This window comes from Apodemus sylvaticus, chromosome 7 (genome assembly GCF_947179515.1).
Source record: "Apodemus sylvaticus chromosome 7, mApoSyl1.1, whole genome shotgun sequence".
NCBI classification, from domain to species: Eukaryota; Metazoa; Chordata; class Mammalia; order Rodentia; family Muridae; genus Apodemus; species Apodemus sylvaticus.
In genome coordinates, this window is record NC_067478.1 from 80,764,614 (window position 1) to 80,781,626 (window position 17,013).

The following is a 17,013-nucleotide window of genomic DNA, read 5'->3' on the forward strand; positions in this document are numbered from 1 at the left end:
TATTAGAAGATGGAAAGATCGCCCATGCTCATGGATCATTAGGATCAACACAGTAAAAATGGCCATCTAACCAAAGAGCAGTCTACAGATTCAATGCAATCCCCATCAAAATTCCAACACAAGTTCTACACACCTTGAAAAGACAATACTCATTTTCATGTGGAAAACCAAAAAGCCCAGGATAGCTAAAACAATCCTGTACAACAAAAGAACTTCCAGATGTATCACCATCCTTGATTTCAAGCTATAGTAACAAACCCCACATGGTTTTGGCATAAAAATAGGTAAAATGATCAATGGAATCTAATTGAAGACCCAGATATAAATTCACACAACTATGGACACATGATTTTTGAAAAAGAGGCTGTAAACACACAATGGAATAAAAGCATCTTTGACAAATGATACTGGTCTAGCTGAGTGTCTGCATGTAAATTAATGCAAATAGATCATCCTGCACAAAACTCAAGCCCAAGTAGATCAAAGAGCTCAACATAAAATCACATACACCAAATCTAATAGAAGAAAAAGTGGGGAATAACTTTGAACACATTGGCATTAGAAGATGACTTCCTGAACAGAACACCTATAGCATATGCACTAAGATTGACAATTAATAAATGGGACCTCATCAAAAGCTTTTGTAAGTCAAAGGACACCATCAAAAGGAGAAAATGGCAGCCTACTGAATGGGAAAAGATTTTCACCAACCCCACATCTTGCAGAGGGTTAACATCCAAGATATATAAAGAACTCAAAGTAGACATAAACAAACTAAATAATCCAGTTAAAAATAGGGCACAGATCTAAACAGACCTCTCAACAGAGGAATCTCAAGTGGCTGAGTAACATGTAAATGTTCAACATCCTTGGCCACTATGGAAAGGCAAATCAAAATGACTTTGTGATTCCATTTTCCATCTGTTAGAATGGCTAAGTAAAAAAACGTAAGTGACAGCTCATGCTGGTAGGGATGTGGAGTAAGGGGAAGACTTCTTCATTGTTGGTGGTAGTGTTGACTTGTACAGCCACTTTGGAAATCAATATGGTGGCTTCTTGGAAAACTGGAAATCAATCTACCTCAAGATCCAGGTATATCATTCCTGGGTTTATACCAAAAGAATGCTGCATCGTACAACAAGGACACTTGCTCAATTATATCTATAGCAGCTTTATTCATAATAGCCAGACACTGGAAACAACTTAGATGTCCCTCAACCAAAAAATGGATAAAGAAAATGTGGTACATTTACACAATGGGCTATTACTTAGCTGTTAAAAACAATGACATGAACTTTGTAGGCAAATGGATGGAACTAGAAAAAAATATCATCCTGAGTGAGGTAACCCAGACACAGAAAGACAAACATGGTATGTACTCACTTATAAGTGGCTTTTAGGTATAAAGGATAAACCATGCTACAATTTACAGATCCAGAGAGGCTATGTAGCAAAGAGGGTTCAAGGGAGTACACAAAGACATCTCTGGGAAGGAGAAATAGAAAAGATCTTGTGGGTTTCCTGGGAGCAAGTGGGGATAGGAAGAGGAGGGACCAGATTGGGGGAGGGCCATAGGTAGGAGAGATGACTGGAATTAGGGAGCATTTGGGGGATGAAGTATGGAACTAGCACCAGGGAAACTCCTTGGGATCTAGGAGGGTGACCCTAGGGAGGACTCCTAGTATCTGGGGTACTGAGGCTTAACTGGCCATCTTCTGTAACCAGGCAGGCTTCCTAGTGGAGGGATTGGCTCACAAATCCAACAAACTTCTGACCTACAATTTGTTCTGCCTGCAAGTTGCGCTAGGTTGCACAGAACTTGTGGGAATGGCTAACCAACGACTGGTTCAATTTAAAGCCTATGCTAAAGGCAGGAACCCACCCCTGACACTGTCTGGGGGGCCAGAAACCAGAAGGTAGATGGCCCAAAGAGACCTAACATAGACCCAAACACCACTGGCAAAAAGTCAGTGTAATGATTACTAACTATATTTTGCTATACGCGTAGACTGGAGCCTAGCATAATTGTCATCAGAGAGGCTTCAAGGCAGCAGCTGAAAGGAGCAGATGTGGACACCTGCAGGAAAACATTTGAGGGAGCTCAGGAATCCCTTGGAAAGGGAGAGGAAGGATTGTAAGAGCCAGAGTGATTCAAGGACACCACCAGAAAGCAGCCTACAGAATCAACTAAGCAGGGCTCATAGGGACTCACAGAGACTGAGCTGACAATCAGGGAATCTGACCTAGCTCCTCTGCATATATGTTATGGTTGCGTAGTTTGGTGTTCTTGTGGGATTCCTACCAGTGGAAGCATGGGTTGACTGACTCTTTTGCCTGCTTTTGAGACCCTTTCCCCCCTCCTGGGTTGCTTTGTTGAGACTTAATATGGTACTAGTATGGGCCTAGTCTAATTGTAACTTAGTCTGAGTTTGGTTGATATTCCTGTGAAGCCTGATATTTTCTGAAGGGAAATAGGAGAAGTAGATATGGTGGAGAGGGGAAGTGGGAGGGGGGACTGTCTGGGAGGAGAGGAGGGAGGGGACACTGCAGTTGTGAGGTAATATATGAGCGAATATATAAATAAATAAATAGTACAAAATGCTTATAATATGATATACTGAATGAAAGGTGTGTATAGTATCTATGCAGATACCACACAATTTAAGTCATGTCTGTTTCTTCAGTGATAAAAATATCAAATTTTGTGTATTGAATTTGTGTTTGGCCACTTTCTCAAATTTTCTACTTAATCTTTTATTTTTCAGAGGAAATGGCCAACTAACTTCCGACTGTGACTAATGTTTGTCCTCCTCTGTCTGCATGAGCCTGGAACTCACTTGGTAGACCTGGCTGGCCTTGACCTGTTGTAATCCAGGAAGAGTATTGGCTGACATCTGTTTCTCTCAGGCAGAGTTCCCTAGCTTGATTCCAAAGTCTGTCTCCTACTTTTCAACCTAAGAGATGGATTAGAACTGTCGCTTGTCAGAGGAGGGTAATACCATGCATCTTAGAGGTCCTGGGCTATCCAGCACTGTACAGGAACAGCCATGTCTTTTAAACAACTCCCCCAAAGGTCCCGTACACTCAGCTAGATTTGGGGGAGTCGACTGTTTCTTCTGCCAGTGCATTATCTGAGCTCAGAGTGTGCACACTCTTGTCTCCTCAGGGAAAGCCACATGCCACCAACATCCTAAGAAATAACTGTTGTGTTTTGTTCAGTGAGAAACATTTCTTGTGGTTTTCTGATTGATTGTTTTTTCAGTGGCTAGAGTTTCCCCCCCACTTTTAGTTTGACAGTATTTTCCTCATTAGTTTTTGAGGGATTTTTGTTCAAGTTTTCCTATTTTGTTGTTGTTGTTATTTGTTTCAAATAAGGTGTCTGCAATCATGGCCTGGAGGCCAAACATGTCAGTGTCCATGTGTTTAACTGTGCTTATTTATTTATTTATTTATTTATTCATTCATTCATTTATTTATTAGTTACTGTGGTCTAGGAATGGATTATGCTTTTTAAAAATTCAGGGGAAAATAAAAGGAATAATAACATTTTCTGACATATATACACTAAATAAGATTCAATTTTCAGTGTTTATTACTGTTTTTTTTTAAAACAAAAACATTTTTATTTGCTTACATTTTTGTCTTGTCTTGTACCTTGGTGGCAGAATGGAATAGTGGTGACAGAGGTAAGATATAGTCCTCCAAACCTAGAAAACTTACTTTCTGTTCTTTTGCAGAAAAAAGGTTTTTTTTAAATAATAATAAAAAAAACCCCTTAGAGAATAATGACAATGACACGCTGCTCTCTTTGACACTTCCTGTCATTTGGCTTATCCAAGAGGAACAGAAATCATGATTCAAGTTTGACTAACGAATAAAGCTGCTTATCAATACAGAGATAGACAGTATATTCTATGGTTGTCCTTCCCGCCTAGTGTTCTTGGCTTTGTAGTCCCTCTCTGGAGTCACAGTTTTTAAGTATGTTTCCTGTCACAATTGTGACTATTATTTTTAATCAAGGAATGTTCTCATATAGCCCAGGCTCTTCTTGGCCTAACTGTATAACAAAGATTACCTTCACCCCTGATCTTCCTGAGTCTTGGAATTACAAGCATGTGCCACTCTGCCCTGCTTATGTGATGCTGAAGGTTGAACTGTAGGCTTCATGCATGCTGAACAAATACCCTCTCAGCTTAGCTGCATCTCTATTCCAAACAGATTCTTTTAAATTTGATTTTTTTTAAAATTCTAAATTGAATAAAAACTTCCCTGATGAAACACAGAGTCTGGCTGGAGACATTGGCTCCTAGTGATGTATCTTTAGCAAATGTAGTTTAAAAACATGTCAATCTGATTTCCAATCACTTCATTAGGTGGATGGATAATATTAGAACCAAATGCAATGGTCATGTCCCAGGCATCAATAATACCTACATGAAGGTCTTTGAAAATCTCCTTTGTAGTTAGATACTGAATATATCCATGGAAGTCTCCGAAGTTCTCTGTATCTAGGTTCATTTCCCTAACATTTTCTGTCTTAATGATGACTTTAGTATCAGGGCTTCTGAGGAAGAGCCGTTCAATAGCCTTTTGGATACTGATGGCTCTATGAATGAAAAGTTCCATGGGGAAGGGTCTGAAGTGCTGGCCCCAGGTAATGACTATGACAGTATCGTTGTCGCCCTGTAAGCGGTCAATTTCCTGAGGGATATAGCCATCATCTATCACAGAGTAGAGATTGATAGTGATGAAAGGATGGCTGTGTTTCTTCCATTCAACTAGTGTGTGCCTTTCAGCATCCAAAAGCAAATGTTTCTTAAACCGTCCAGTCCCATGAAGGTCAAAAGGCTTCAGTGCTGGAAAGAAAATGGAAAAGATCTTTAACTGGAAGTTAATGATGAATATATGTTAAAAGGAAGAACAATATTTATGAGGAGGAGATTAAAATATAACTATAAAGACAAACCCAGACGGGGGAGAAAAAAAGAAAGCAGCAGCCTAGGCAAGGAGGGAAACCACATCAAGGCACCATAGGGCTGGCTTGGGTTTCTGGAAGAATATAAAGATAACTACTTACTTTTTGCAACCTTGGGAAGGTACTCAATCCACTGGCGCACCGTGGAGTCTCCCAGGAGGTAAATGAGCTTTCCTTTCAAACAGTCATTTATCTGACTTGAGTTGAACAGGTGCTGGGTGCATTGCGCTGTTACCCACCTTCCTCGTAAAGTGTAACCGCTAGGTATAGAAATCTCCGTTCCGATCTCACATTTCTTTCTCACGTTTTCACTCTCTGGTAACAGATATTTGTGGAAAATGGTTCTAACCGCATGAGCCAAGAACACAGCTTCCTCCCTTAGCTCCCCTCCCCCCTTTCCCTGTTACTTTATTTTTGACAACTAGTTATGTTTAGGCACTCCAACTCATTTTTTTTTTCAGACAGGGCTCCTGGCTGGTCTGGAACTCATTCTGAAGACCAAGCTAGCTTTGAACGCAGAGGTTTGCCCACCTCTGCTCCTGAATGCTGAGATTAAAGTGGTGTGCCACCCACAGATTCAGTGCAATTCCCATCAAAATTTCAACACAATTCTTTACAGACCTCGAAAGAACAATTCTCAACTTCACATGGAAAAACAAAACAAAATAACAACAACAACAAAACCCCAGAATAGCTAAAACAATCTTGTACAATAAAAGAACTTCAGAAAGTATCACTATCCCTGACTTCAAGCTGTATTACAGAGCAATAGTAATAAAAGCTACATGGTGTTGGTATAGAAACAGACAGGTTGATCAATGGAATATAATCAAAGACCTAGGAGTAAACCCACACTCATATGGACACTTGATTTTTACACTTGATCTTAGCCAAAAGGCAGAGAAGCCATGGCACTTGATTTTTGACAAAGAAGTCAAAACCATACAATGGAAAAGGGAGAGCATCTTCATCAAATGGTGCTGGTCTAACTGATGTCTGTATGTAGAAGAATGCTAGTAGATCCATATTTACCACCCTGCACAAAACTCAAGTCCAAGTGGATCAAAGACCTCAACTTAAAAGCAGAGACACTAAATCTAATAGAAGAGAAAGTGGGAAATAACCTTGAACTCATTGGTATAGGAGACAACTTCCTGAACAGAACACCTATAGTTCAGGCACTAAGATCAACATTTAATAAATGGGACCTCAAGAAACTGAAAAGCTCTGTAAGGTAAAGGACACTGTCAATAATAGGACAAAATGGCAGCCGGCAGAATGGGAAAAGATCTTCACCAACCCTACATCTGATAGAGGATTAATATCCAAAATATATAAGAACTCAAGAAGTCAGACAACAACACCCCAAACAACCCAATTAAAAAATGGAATTCAGAGCTAAACAGAGAATTTTCAACAGAGGAATCTCTAATGGCTAAGAAACACTTAAAGAAATGTTCAGTGTCCTTAGTCACCAAGGAAATGCACATCAAAACAACTCTGAGATTCCACCTTATATTCATCAGAACGGCTAAGATAAAAACCTCAAGAATTAGCAAATGCTGGTGACAATGTAGAGCAAGGGGACACTTCTCCATTGCTGGTGGGTTGCAAACTTGTACAAGCATCCTGGAAATCAATTTGGTGGTTTTTCAGAAAACTTGTAATAGTTCTATCTGAAGACCCAGCTATACCACTCCTGGGCATATAGTGGAACAAAAGATGTTCCACTACACACACAGGGACACTTGCTCAACTGTGTTCATGGTAGCTTTATTCATAATAGCTGGAAACTCAAAACAACCCAGATGTTCCTCAGCTGAAGAGTGGATAAAGAAAATGTGGTTGATTTACACAATGGAATGCTTCTGCGTATTAGACTAGACAAATGGGTAGAAATAGAAAATATCATCCTGAGTGTGGTAAACCAGACCCAAAAGGACATGCATGGCATGTACGCATTTATAAGTGGATATTAGCCATAAAGTATAGGATAACCATGCTACAGTCCACAAAGAGGCCAAATAACAAGGAGGACCCAAGGGAGGATGCTTGAATCTTTCTCAGAATGTGAAATAAAATAGACATTGGAGGTAGATGGAGGGAGGGAACTGGGTGAGAGAAGGGATGGGAAGGACAACAGGGCAGGGGGTGGGGATCAGGTGTACAGAGAGCAGGGGAGAGAATGGAAATCGGTTGTGGGCAGGGGGCATCTCTAGGACATGCCAGAGACCTGGGACAGGGGTGGCCACCAGGAGGATATGGTGATAAATTTGGCTGAGACTCCTAGCAGTGGGGGATATGGAGCCTGAAGTGGCCATTTCCTGCAGCCAGGCAGGACTCCCAGTAGAGGGATAAAGGCAGCAACCACCCACAAAACCTTTGACACAAAATGTGTCCAGCCTACAAGATGCGTAGGGACAAAGAGCAGAGACAGAGGGAATAGCCAACCAGTGATGGGTCCAAATTGACATCCTTCCCTTGGACAAGAACTAGTCCCTGACACTATTAATGATACTCTGTTATGCCTGCAGACAGGATCCTAGCATAATGTCCTCTGAGAAGACATTATGTCCACCTAGGAGCTGATGGAAACAGATGCAGAGACCCACAGCCAAACATTAGAGGGAGATTGGGAAGTTTTGTGGAAGAGTTGGAGTGTTGAGGAGCCCTGAAGAAGACAGGGACTCCATAAAAGGCCCATCAGAGTCAACTAACCTGGACCCTTGGGGACTCCCAGAGACTGACCCACCAACTGAAGATCAAGCATGAGCTGGACCTACGTCCCCTGCACATCTGTAGCAGATGTTGGTCTTTATGTGGGTCCCCCAACAACTGGTACAGGGGCTGTCCCTGACTCTGTTGCCTGCCTGTGGATCCTGCTCCCCTAACTGGGAACCATGACTGGTCTCAGTGGAGAGGATGCAACTAGTCCTGCAATAACTTGATGTGCCACTTTGGGGTGATATGAGGGGGGCTCCTCCTTCTTAGTAGAGAAGGGAAGGGGGAAGAGGGAGAAGGGCTGTGTGAAGGTGGAACTGGGAGGGGGCTACAAATGGGATGTAAGGTGAATAAATAAGTTAATGAAAAGAAAAGGTAGTTTACCACCACGCTGGGCTCCCCCTCTATCTGTAATAATAAAAATACTGTAAACATGATTTATTCTTACAGTGAAAAAAAATACTGTGGTATAAAAATTATTTGATTCCCCTACTCAGTCTATTGAGTGATTCTGGGTCATCTCAACTCCCCTCTGTTTGCTTTCTTCCAAATATGATCATTAGCTCAAAGTGATATTTTTTTCCTTTCCTTGTCATTCCCATTGGTTCTTTGGTGACTGAAGTCTTTACTCTGAGTAATGTTACAGTGGCCTGCCAGTTGGTGTCCTTATCAGTAAACCCCTTGCCTCCATTTCATCCGTGAAATAATACTAACAAAGGCATGGCACTCAACACTTAACAGTGCGAGTCCATTTAAACACTTTGGGGTGAAATGCCCAGCTCAACAATGTTTTAGTGGGAATTTGCTAAAAGTGAAAAACTGTACCTCACATGGACTGATGCTCTCTCAGGCCCCACTGTCATGACACCTCTGTCACTGTCCACCTTCCTAGACATCCTGGTGTCAGGGCACGTGGTGTTCTGTCATGGTGTGGCAAGGGCTGCTCATGTCATACTTTCTTGTTATGCTTTCCATGATGCTACCCATCCCTGAGCCAAGAGTAGTGCTAGAGCTGGCTCCTAGGGCATCACGCATGGCAGCCAAGTGTTCTAGCACCCAGGCACATTTTTATCTCATAGTCTATTGTCACATTATCACCTCTGTATTAATGCTAATTTGTGTGTTATATCGGAGTGCCAAAGGAAGAGTCAGCAAGCATGGTTTACCTGCAGAAATGATTTCCTCCTCAGGGGATAGTTTCCGAGTGAAGAGGCCTGGGCTAACACGTAGTACAGGGTTGGGGCCCGAGGTTCCTTTCATCTTGTTGTTCTGTTGTTTCTAACACAGATTCCTCCCAGGCCTGATGGGGCCTTTTCTTTCTCACATTTTAGCTGCAGTTCAGCCAGGGGGAAGGAGAGAAATAGTAGAGAAAGGGAAGTTGCTTTTGAACACGGGGCCTAGAATTTTCACACATCGATTCTATTCATGCTCCTAGACAAAGGTTAGCCACAGAAATCAGTAGCTGTTAGATGGCTGACCATGACTTGAGTTAGAACAACGGGTTCTCTTACCAAACAAGGAGCAGATATTAGGGATTTGCCATCTCTCAGCTTACTGTCCTCACACAGTCCTTCCTTTAAAGACCATGCAGGTCCTGGCCATGTCCTCAAAACAGAGCCATTATTAAATGGTGTGCTTTAAGGTCAGCTCTCTGTGGCATTTAAAAAATTGTGTGTGTGTGTGTGTGTGTGTGTGTGTGTGTGTGTATGCCATGGTGTGGCATACCCATGGAGGTCAGTGGACAACTTGCAGGAGTCAGTTCTTTCCTTCTACTATGTTGGTCCTGGGAGTCAAACTCTGCTTGCTAGGCTTGGTGACAAATGTCTGTCCCTGCTGAGCCATCTCACTGGTCCCTGCTTAGCCTGCTGTACCCATAGGCTCTGCATTCACGGACTGAAACAATCATGCATGAAAGATATTCAGGAAAAACACCCATCTGCACTAAGCAGGTAATACTTCTTTTTCCCTCCTCCGTCTTCCCTCAGCAATACTGTATTGGGACTATTTACATAGCATTTACATTATATGAAGTATTAGAAGTTCTCTAATGCTGATTAAAGTCCATAAGATGCGCATAGGTCATGTACAAATGATAGGCCATTTTATGCAAGGAGTTTGGGCATCTACATATTTAGGTATCCAAGGTGGGTCCTGAAACCAATCCCCCAGGGGCAGCTATTATTTGTAACCTGCAAAATGGCAGCATGGTGCTGGTGGCAGAGTTATTAACTACACCTAGAATAAACTCTCAAATCTTAGTAGTTAAGTTGCCAAACGGGATTTCCTTTTATGCCACTAATCATGTAGCTATTTTGTTGTGAAACAGTTAGACTCCTAGAGGGCTTGGCAGCACTGCGTCCTGAACAGCTGAACATTGCAAGTGTAGCACTTCAGGCCTGCCATTACTAAATATTCCCTGCTTTGATAATGCACTGAGAAGAGGATCTGACTTTTATTTGGATGATAACCTACTACCAACAGGGCAGCCCTGCCAATTTACTATAAAGCATATCATGTGTAAACTTGTATGCCAGGACATCGTTTTCTTATATCAGCTCATTACTTATTTCATGGTTAGCTCATATCTTAAGCAATACATGGCCAATGTGATTTTATCACATTTTTTAATTACTTTAGAGATTGCTGAAGTTTTAATAAATGGTTGCAATGTATTGTCCCTGAAAATCTTCAGGCCCCAGTTCCTCAAATTTGTGACTATGTTGTTTTCTATGGCAAACAGAATTGTGTAGCTGTAACTGGGTGTATGAGTTTGCGATGAAGAAGGTATTTATATTATATAGGTGGGAGGCCAACTCCATTCCATCAGTGGAAGAGGGAGGCAGATGGACAAGGGAGACATAGCATGAATATTTGACATGGTCATGGTTCCGGGAGTTGGCTACAAGGGTTGTGGGAGCCTCTAGAAGCTGTAGGAGGCACAGGGACATGCTTCTCTTGAGGCAGAAAGACATACAGCCAGACGGACCTGGAGTGTGATCAGTGAGGCTGGTGGTAAGCATGGGAAATAGCAAACTAAGACGACACCCCCCTTCCCCCATCTTATGTCATTTTATTATAGTGGCAAGAAACTAGTGCAAAGAAACGAGTATCTTTTCAATGTGAAGTCATTCTCTCCAGAAGCAGTGTACTACATACACCAATTCCCTTGGTAGCATCTATAAGGATTTTCTAGGTTACACTTAGATATTTAGTTGTGGATACAAATCACTCCTCAAGGGCTGGAGAAATGGCTCAGTGGTTGAGAGCACCAACTGCGCTTCCAGAGGTCCTGAGTTCAATTCCCAGCAAACAAATAGTGGCACACAACCATCTGTAATGGGATCAGATGCTCTCTTCTAGTGTGTGTCTGAAGCCAGCTACAGTGTGCTTATATAAATAAAATAAATCTTTTAAAAAAGAGAGAAAAAAAAAAAGAAAAAGAAAATTACTCTTCAAAGCACTTTCTTCCTCATTCGGATTGTGGCTTTAAACCAAAACCAAAACCAAAACCAACAAGCAAACCAACAAACCACTGAACTCTTCATCGTGACATTTAAGAGTGACAGTGATTTAGACTTTTGCTACGCTTCTAGCCTCTTCCTTGGTTACCTTCTACAATACGTCTGCCTGACTGGCCTACTAAAAAATGGCTCATGACAATTTTGCTCATTACTAGAGTTTATCTAATCAAAAGTTACTCATGAAAAACCACAGGGTAGCACTCTACATCTCAGCGACTCTGGAGAAGAGTGAGTCCTTTGCTAGTGACTCTGGAGATGAGTCCTTTGTCTTGCATCACACCTACAGAGGCGATTGGAATTTACTCCGATTTAACTGATCCCACGCACGATTCTTGCTTATATCAGGTTTCTCTCCGATGCCCTTCATGAGATTTCTGGGTCTTCCCCACCCCTCATTCTCTGACCGCAGGCATCTTTCCAGGGTTGGTTGAACATTAACTGGAATGTTAGTTCTGTGTGGGGCTTCCTCACACACAGTAGATTGAATGGATTTTACATCACTAGCTTTCCAAACCTTTATTTTTTTCTATTTTCCCACAATGCCTCATTATCTGACAGACTCTTAATAAGTATTTATTGAATAGATGAATGAATATTGGCAATAAATCCTTACTGTTGCCAAGCATATCAGTGTGATTGATAAGCTAAAGCAGGCTTGTGAGAGTAGCTTTTGGAGATAAGGCACTATAAATATTCTTCCTGGTGTAATGTTGCTTTGTGTTTACCATTGAACACTTGGTAAGATAGAAATACCATATAAAGTTGATAAGTGCTACAACTGAGTTTGAGGTTATGCTAAGGGACATTCCGAAACTACATCTACAAGGCTGAAGCCACCAGTGTCTGTCAATGACATCTGCATAGTAGCTAGGGCACTAGGGTATGAATTCCTAGGTAAATTGATATTTTCACCTTTGAATCAAGATAGAGTCTGTTATCAAGAATATGAAACATTTTTAAATTGGTTTCTCTCTTTAACATACAGCTTGTTTGGTATCAGTGGTATTTATTGGGAGTTATAGTCGAGAAAATTGCAATTAATGCTGAAAAAGCCTTCCAAGAATCAAGAAGTATCTACCACTGGGTTGAGCACACCTTTAGTCCCAGCACCCAGGAGAAAGAGGCAGGTGGATCTCTGCGAGTTTGAGGCTAGTCTGGTGTACACAGTTAGACCCTGTCAGGAAACAAAGAAGCGACGAGAGAAGAAAAGCAGCAGCTCGTGCAGGGCAGAAGGGACCTACTGTTGCACTGGGAGACAGCAATGTCCTTCAGGTGCTTCATCATCTCAACGCCTATGTTGGACCTTCAAAAGAGACAAAATGACAGATTAGCCTGTCATGTGCCACAGAACATAGGCAGTGGCGAATCACCTGTTTGTAAGGGAAGCAAGGGCTCATTTTAAATTTCTGCTAATATGACTAGAAACTATTATTTCAAAGGTCACTGAGGTATTATAAATGAAGTACGGTTTTGGAGTATTTTCTACCCTACTGAGAGTCTCTGGAGTCCAAGGCATTTGGCACATGCTGTCGTGGTACTCTGTTGTGCTTGTAGACAGGAGTCTGGTGTGACTGTCCTCTGAGAGGCCTCCCCTACCAACTGACTCAGACAGAGGCATATACCCACAGCCAAAGAGTAGGTGGCACTTGGGGACTCTTAGGGAAGAATAGGAGGAAGGATTGCAGCCCTCAAGGGGATAGGAACTCCACAGGAAGATCAACAGAGTCAACTAACCTGGACCCTTGGGGCTCTCAGAGACTGAACCACCATGGGTTGGACCTTGGCCTTCCCACACACATGAAGCTGATATGCAGCCTGACCTTTATGTGGGTCCTGAACAATTGGAGCTATCCCAAAAGCTGTTGCCTGTCTAGTTCTCCTAGCTAGGCTGCCTTGTCTGGCCTCAGTGGGAGAGGAAGCCCCTAGCCTCGTAGAGACTTGAAGTGTCAGGGTAGGGGTGGGGTACCAGGAGGGTCTCCATCTGCCCAGAGGAGAAGGGGAAGAGGAATGGGGGGGATAATTGTAGGATGGGGTGACCAGGAGGGGGGCAGTGAGAGTGAGTGGGCTATAAAATGAATAAATAAAGCATACAAGTTTTAAATAATCATAAAATTATAAAAGCAAAAACCTGCTTCCACATCATCTACTCAAAGTCATATAATCTTATCCTTAATTATGATGATCCTCCTTGTCTTGATTTAAGAACATCAAATTCTTTTGTTATGAAGTAAGGAAAATGAAATGTGTGTGTGTGTGTGAGAGACTGTGTGTGTGTCTGTGACTGTGTGTGAGTGTGCATGAGTGTGTATGTGAGTATGTGTATGTGAGTGTGTGTGAGTGTGTGTATGTGAGTGTGTGTGAGTGTGTGTATGTGAGTGTGTATGTGAGTCAATGTGTGTGAGTGTGTGCATGTGTGTGTGAGTGTAAGTGTATGAGTGTGAATGTATGTATGTGAGCGAGTGTGTGAGTATGTATGAGTGTGTATGTGTGTGTGAGTGTGTGAATGTGTATGCGCATGTGCACGGACTGAGTGAGAAGAGTATAGATTTTGGTTGAATGAAAACCAAAAGGATTCCAACTGGTAGGTGTCTCAGGGGCATGGCTGCAGCCATGATTGACAGGAAGAGACATGCTGATAACTAGTTTTGAGGAGGCTGTGCAGCTGAGGGCTTTCGGGAATTGGCCACAATTTGAAGAGGATGGAGGGAGGACTCTTCTACCCAAAAAGGGTCCATGAGCCAAATCTGCTCAGGAGATGAGCTGTTGACTGGTAGGAGCTGACCTCTTAGCAGAATTGCTCAGGCTGCAGGAGAGAGAGAGAGAGAGAGAGAGAGAGAGAGAGAGAGAGAGAGAGAGAAGCCAAGCTTTGTGGCTGGAGTACTAAGCTCCGGCCTAGGCTTTGACTATGCTTGCTGAATAACTAAATAAAACCTGCTATGGTAGGCAAAGGAGGGAGAGAGGGAGGAGGAAAGAGAGGGGGAGGAGGAGAAAATGAGGGGGGAGGGGAGAGGGAGTAGAAAAAGTGTGTGTGGGGGAGCTAAGAAAGAAGCAGAGTAGAGTATGACAAACAAGACGGAGTCCCACCAGCTAGCACAGTAATTACAGTGATTTGAGAAATGAAGCCTAACACTCCGAACTCAGTAGTAGGGGCTTGGTGGTAAGTGGATGAACAAAAGATTGTTACAAGGCAAACTGTACCAGCTATGATGGGGTGGGGAGGGAGGTCGTGACACTATGAAATCTTTTTAAGTGAGAGGGTGAGACATCTATGAACCACAGCAGGGTAGATGCCTTTGGAAGATATTTTGTAAGACCTAGATCTATATATAGTAAAATTACATAACCTGACTGCCGGTCAACATTGGTTGTCAGGAGGAGCAGCGGCAGACACTTTCTTTGGTTCCTCTTTACGGGCAGCCCCTTTTATTGAGTATGTCAATAGAAAAGCAAAGGGTGGCATGGACAGGGGCCCAATAAAGATGGCACAGGTCTTAGCAGAATCTTGAGTGGAGGAAGTACCTGCAGGTCTTGCTCAGTATTGAGATGGGCGGGGTACTGGCTGGTTTTGTGTGTCAACTTGACACAGGCTGGAGTTATCACTGAGAAAGGAGTTTCAGTTGGGGAAGTGCCTCCATGAGACCCAATTGTGAGGCATTTTCTCAATTAGTGATCAAGTGGGGGAGGGACAATTGTGGGTGGTACCACCTCTGGGCTTGTGTTCTTGGGTTCTATAAGAAAGTAGGGTGAGCAAGCCAGGGGAAGCAAGCCAGTAAGAAACATCTCTCCATGGCCTCTGTATCAGCTCCTGCTTCCAACCCTGCTTGAGTTCCAGTCCTGACTTCCTTTTGTGATGAACAGCAATGCAGAAGTGTAAGCTGAATAAACCCTTTCCTCCCCCAACTTGCTTCTTGGTCATGATGTTTGTGCAGGAATAGAAACCCTGACTAGGAGAGGCAGCAAAGCTCAGGCTGGGGAGACCTCTTATGGTACTGAAAGTATACTCACTTCTGAAAAAGGTCTTTTTCTTTGGCAGTGAGATAAGAAACATCTTGCTGCCTGGTACTCACGTAGGTCAGGGCCTCACAGGGCATGTCTTGTGGCTTCATGCAGTAGAAAACTTCCTCACCACCACGGTACAGGTATTTGCATAGCTCATTGCTTGAGTTTAGGGTCAGGCCACATTCAGCTGTGACCTGTGATGTGCCATTAACAAAAGTACCTTTGAAGGCAATTCTGCCGTAGCCTTGGTTCCTTGCTCTCCAGAGAGCTGACACCCCTTCACTGGGGTGCATGAGCAGGATAGATAGGGAGACCGGGCCCTCCCAGAACAGAGTGAAGCTGACGAGGTAGGTGCCATTGTTGAAGTCCGTCACCTTTCCAGAAGCGCCTGCCTTTAGGGCTGGGGAGGACATCCTGGCCCTCAGGAAATCCCCACCATATTCCTTCCTGTGACCAAAATAGTCCTTGGCCACCAGCAAGACGTCCAGCTGGTCTCCTACGCAGTATGTGTGCTGAGGGTTGAGGATGGTGGTTGTGCTGTGTGTGGCGCTTGTGGTGGTGTTGAGGTGGGTGAAGGGTCTGGGAGGGATCTGTTGATGTAGCTTCTCCAGGATCTCCCTGACTTTCAGCTCTGTCTCTGTTGGTGACTTGTCTTGGTGGCCTGTCATTTTAGGGATCTCCTCTCTTACTTTAGTCTCTGTTGGTAACTTTGACTGGTTCATTGGAATTTTAGGACATGAGGTCTTCATGTTCCAGGGATAGAGAAATATCGATGTGTTTAGAGTGGTCCAGAACTGGAATGACAAGAAATATAGTTCCCTTTTAAGAGGAGCCTGCTCCCAGCCATTTTACTTACAATGAGTTAGAGTTTACAGAATTATATTCATTTTAAAATAAGAACTTGATGAAGTTTATGAAGTGTGTTTGCTCTTCCTGATCCTATGTCCTTTGCAGCCTGTAACTACTTTTTGCTAGTTTCCCACTGGCTGAACATTCGTGATGGCTAGTCCAGTTAAATAAATGTGAAAAATGAGGAAAACTCATTTGGTTTTATGACACTTTTTATTCTAAAACTTGATTATTATGATATAAAGCTGATGACTTTTCCTACCCATGAACATAGCTTTTAAATTCTTTCTCTCCAAAATGGTATTATATGTTTTTATACAAGCATGTTTATATAAGCATGTAATAATGAAATTTATATATGTATATAGGAATGCATGTATGTATTTGTTATATCTTTACATAATTAGAGATGGATTCAGAAAGAAAAATATTGTAATATAGCATATATTTTAATGGATTAAAGACAAAACTCCTCTTGTATTCTAACTCATCTGTTTGTAATTGGGCCTCAAACTCACAATCCTGCAGTTTCAGTTTCCTGCGTGATGGGATTTCACAACCTGATATTTAAATACAGAAATGCCACAAAGAAGAACACAAGAAAACATGGTCAAATTCCTATATAAACTTCCAGTGGTAAGCCTTTTCTAATCATTGCTTAATATCCAGAAACTGTAAGGCACACTGGTTACTAAGAAGAACAGTTACATGGCAAAGATAGTGGCAGGCCTGATCTAGACAGCCAAGGATATATGCATCCAGATTTGGTGACAAACGTGTATTTAGTGAGATGGCAGTTGGTGGCCTTAACAAGGGGCATTTGGGGTGCCTGTGAGATGTAGAAGTTTGATTATAAGACTCTGTGGATGGATGAGAAATGTGGCAGTAGAGACAGCATGCCCTGTTCCAGCCCTAGGTCGATAAGGGAGAAGGGGAGATTGAGTGAAG

The 17,013-nt window shown here is 42.5% G+C and overlaps 2 protein-coding genes across 3 annotated transcripts in view; one reads left to right on the plus strand and one right to left on the minus strand.

The window, feature by feature from the left end:
• Positions 1-3,569: 3,569 nt before the first annotated feature.
• LOC127689117 (NXPE family member 1-like) lies at positions 3,570-15,354 on the minus strand. Of its 2 annotated transcripts, none has more exons than XM_052188415.1 (4): positions 15,285-15,354; positions 12,459-12,520; positions 5,078-5,290; positions 3,570-4,856 (listed from the first exon to the last, which is right to left on the minus strand). In XM_052188415.1, the coding sequence occupies exons 2-4, from the start codon at positions 12,499-12,501 to the stop codon at positions 4,321-4,323; spliced, it is 792 nt and encodes a 263-aa protein (XP_052044375.1). In that variant the 5' UTR covers positions 12,502-12,520; positions 15,285-15,354; the 3' UTR covers positions 3,570-4,320. The 2 variants fall into 2 exon arrangements, with proteins under 2 accessions (XP_052044375.1, XP_052044374.1); XM_052188414.1 differs by lacking the exon at positions 15,285-15,354 and adding an exon at positions 8,863-9,027.
• Positions 15,355-15,425: 71 nt separating this feature from the next.
• Positions 15,426-17,013, plus strand: part of Nxpe2 (neurexophilin and PC-esterase domain family member 2) — a 98,083-nt gene continuing 96,495 nt past the window's right edge. Inside the window, exon 1 of the mRNA XM_052188412.1 lies at positions 15,426-15,563. Within this exon, the coding sequence (XP_052044372.1) occupies positions 15,508-15,563 (56 nt within the window). The 5' untranslated portion in view covers positions 15,426-15,507. The remainder of the gene's footprint in view (positions 15,564-17,013) is intronic.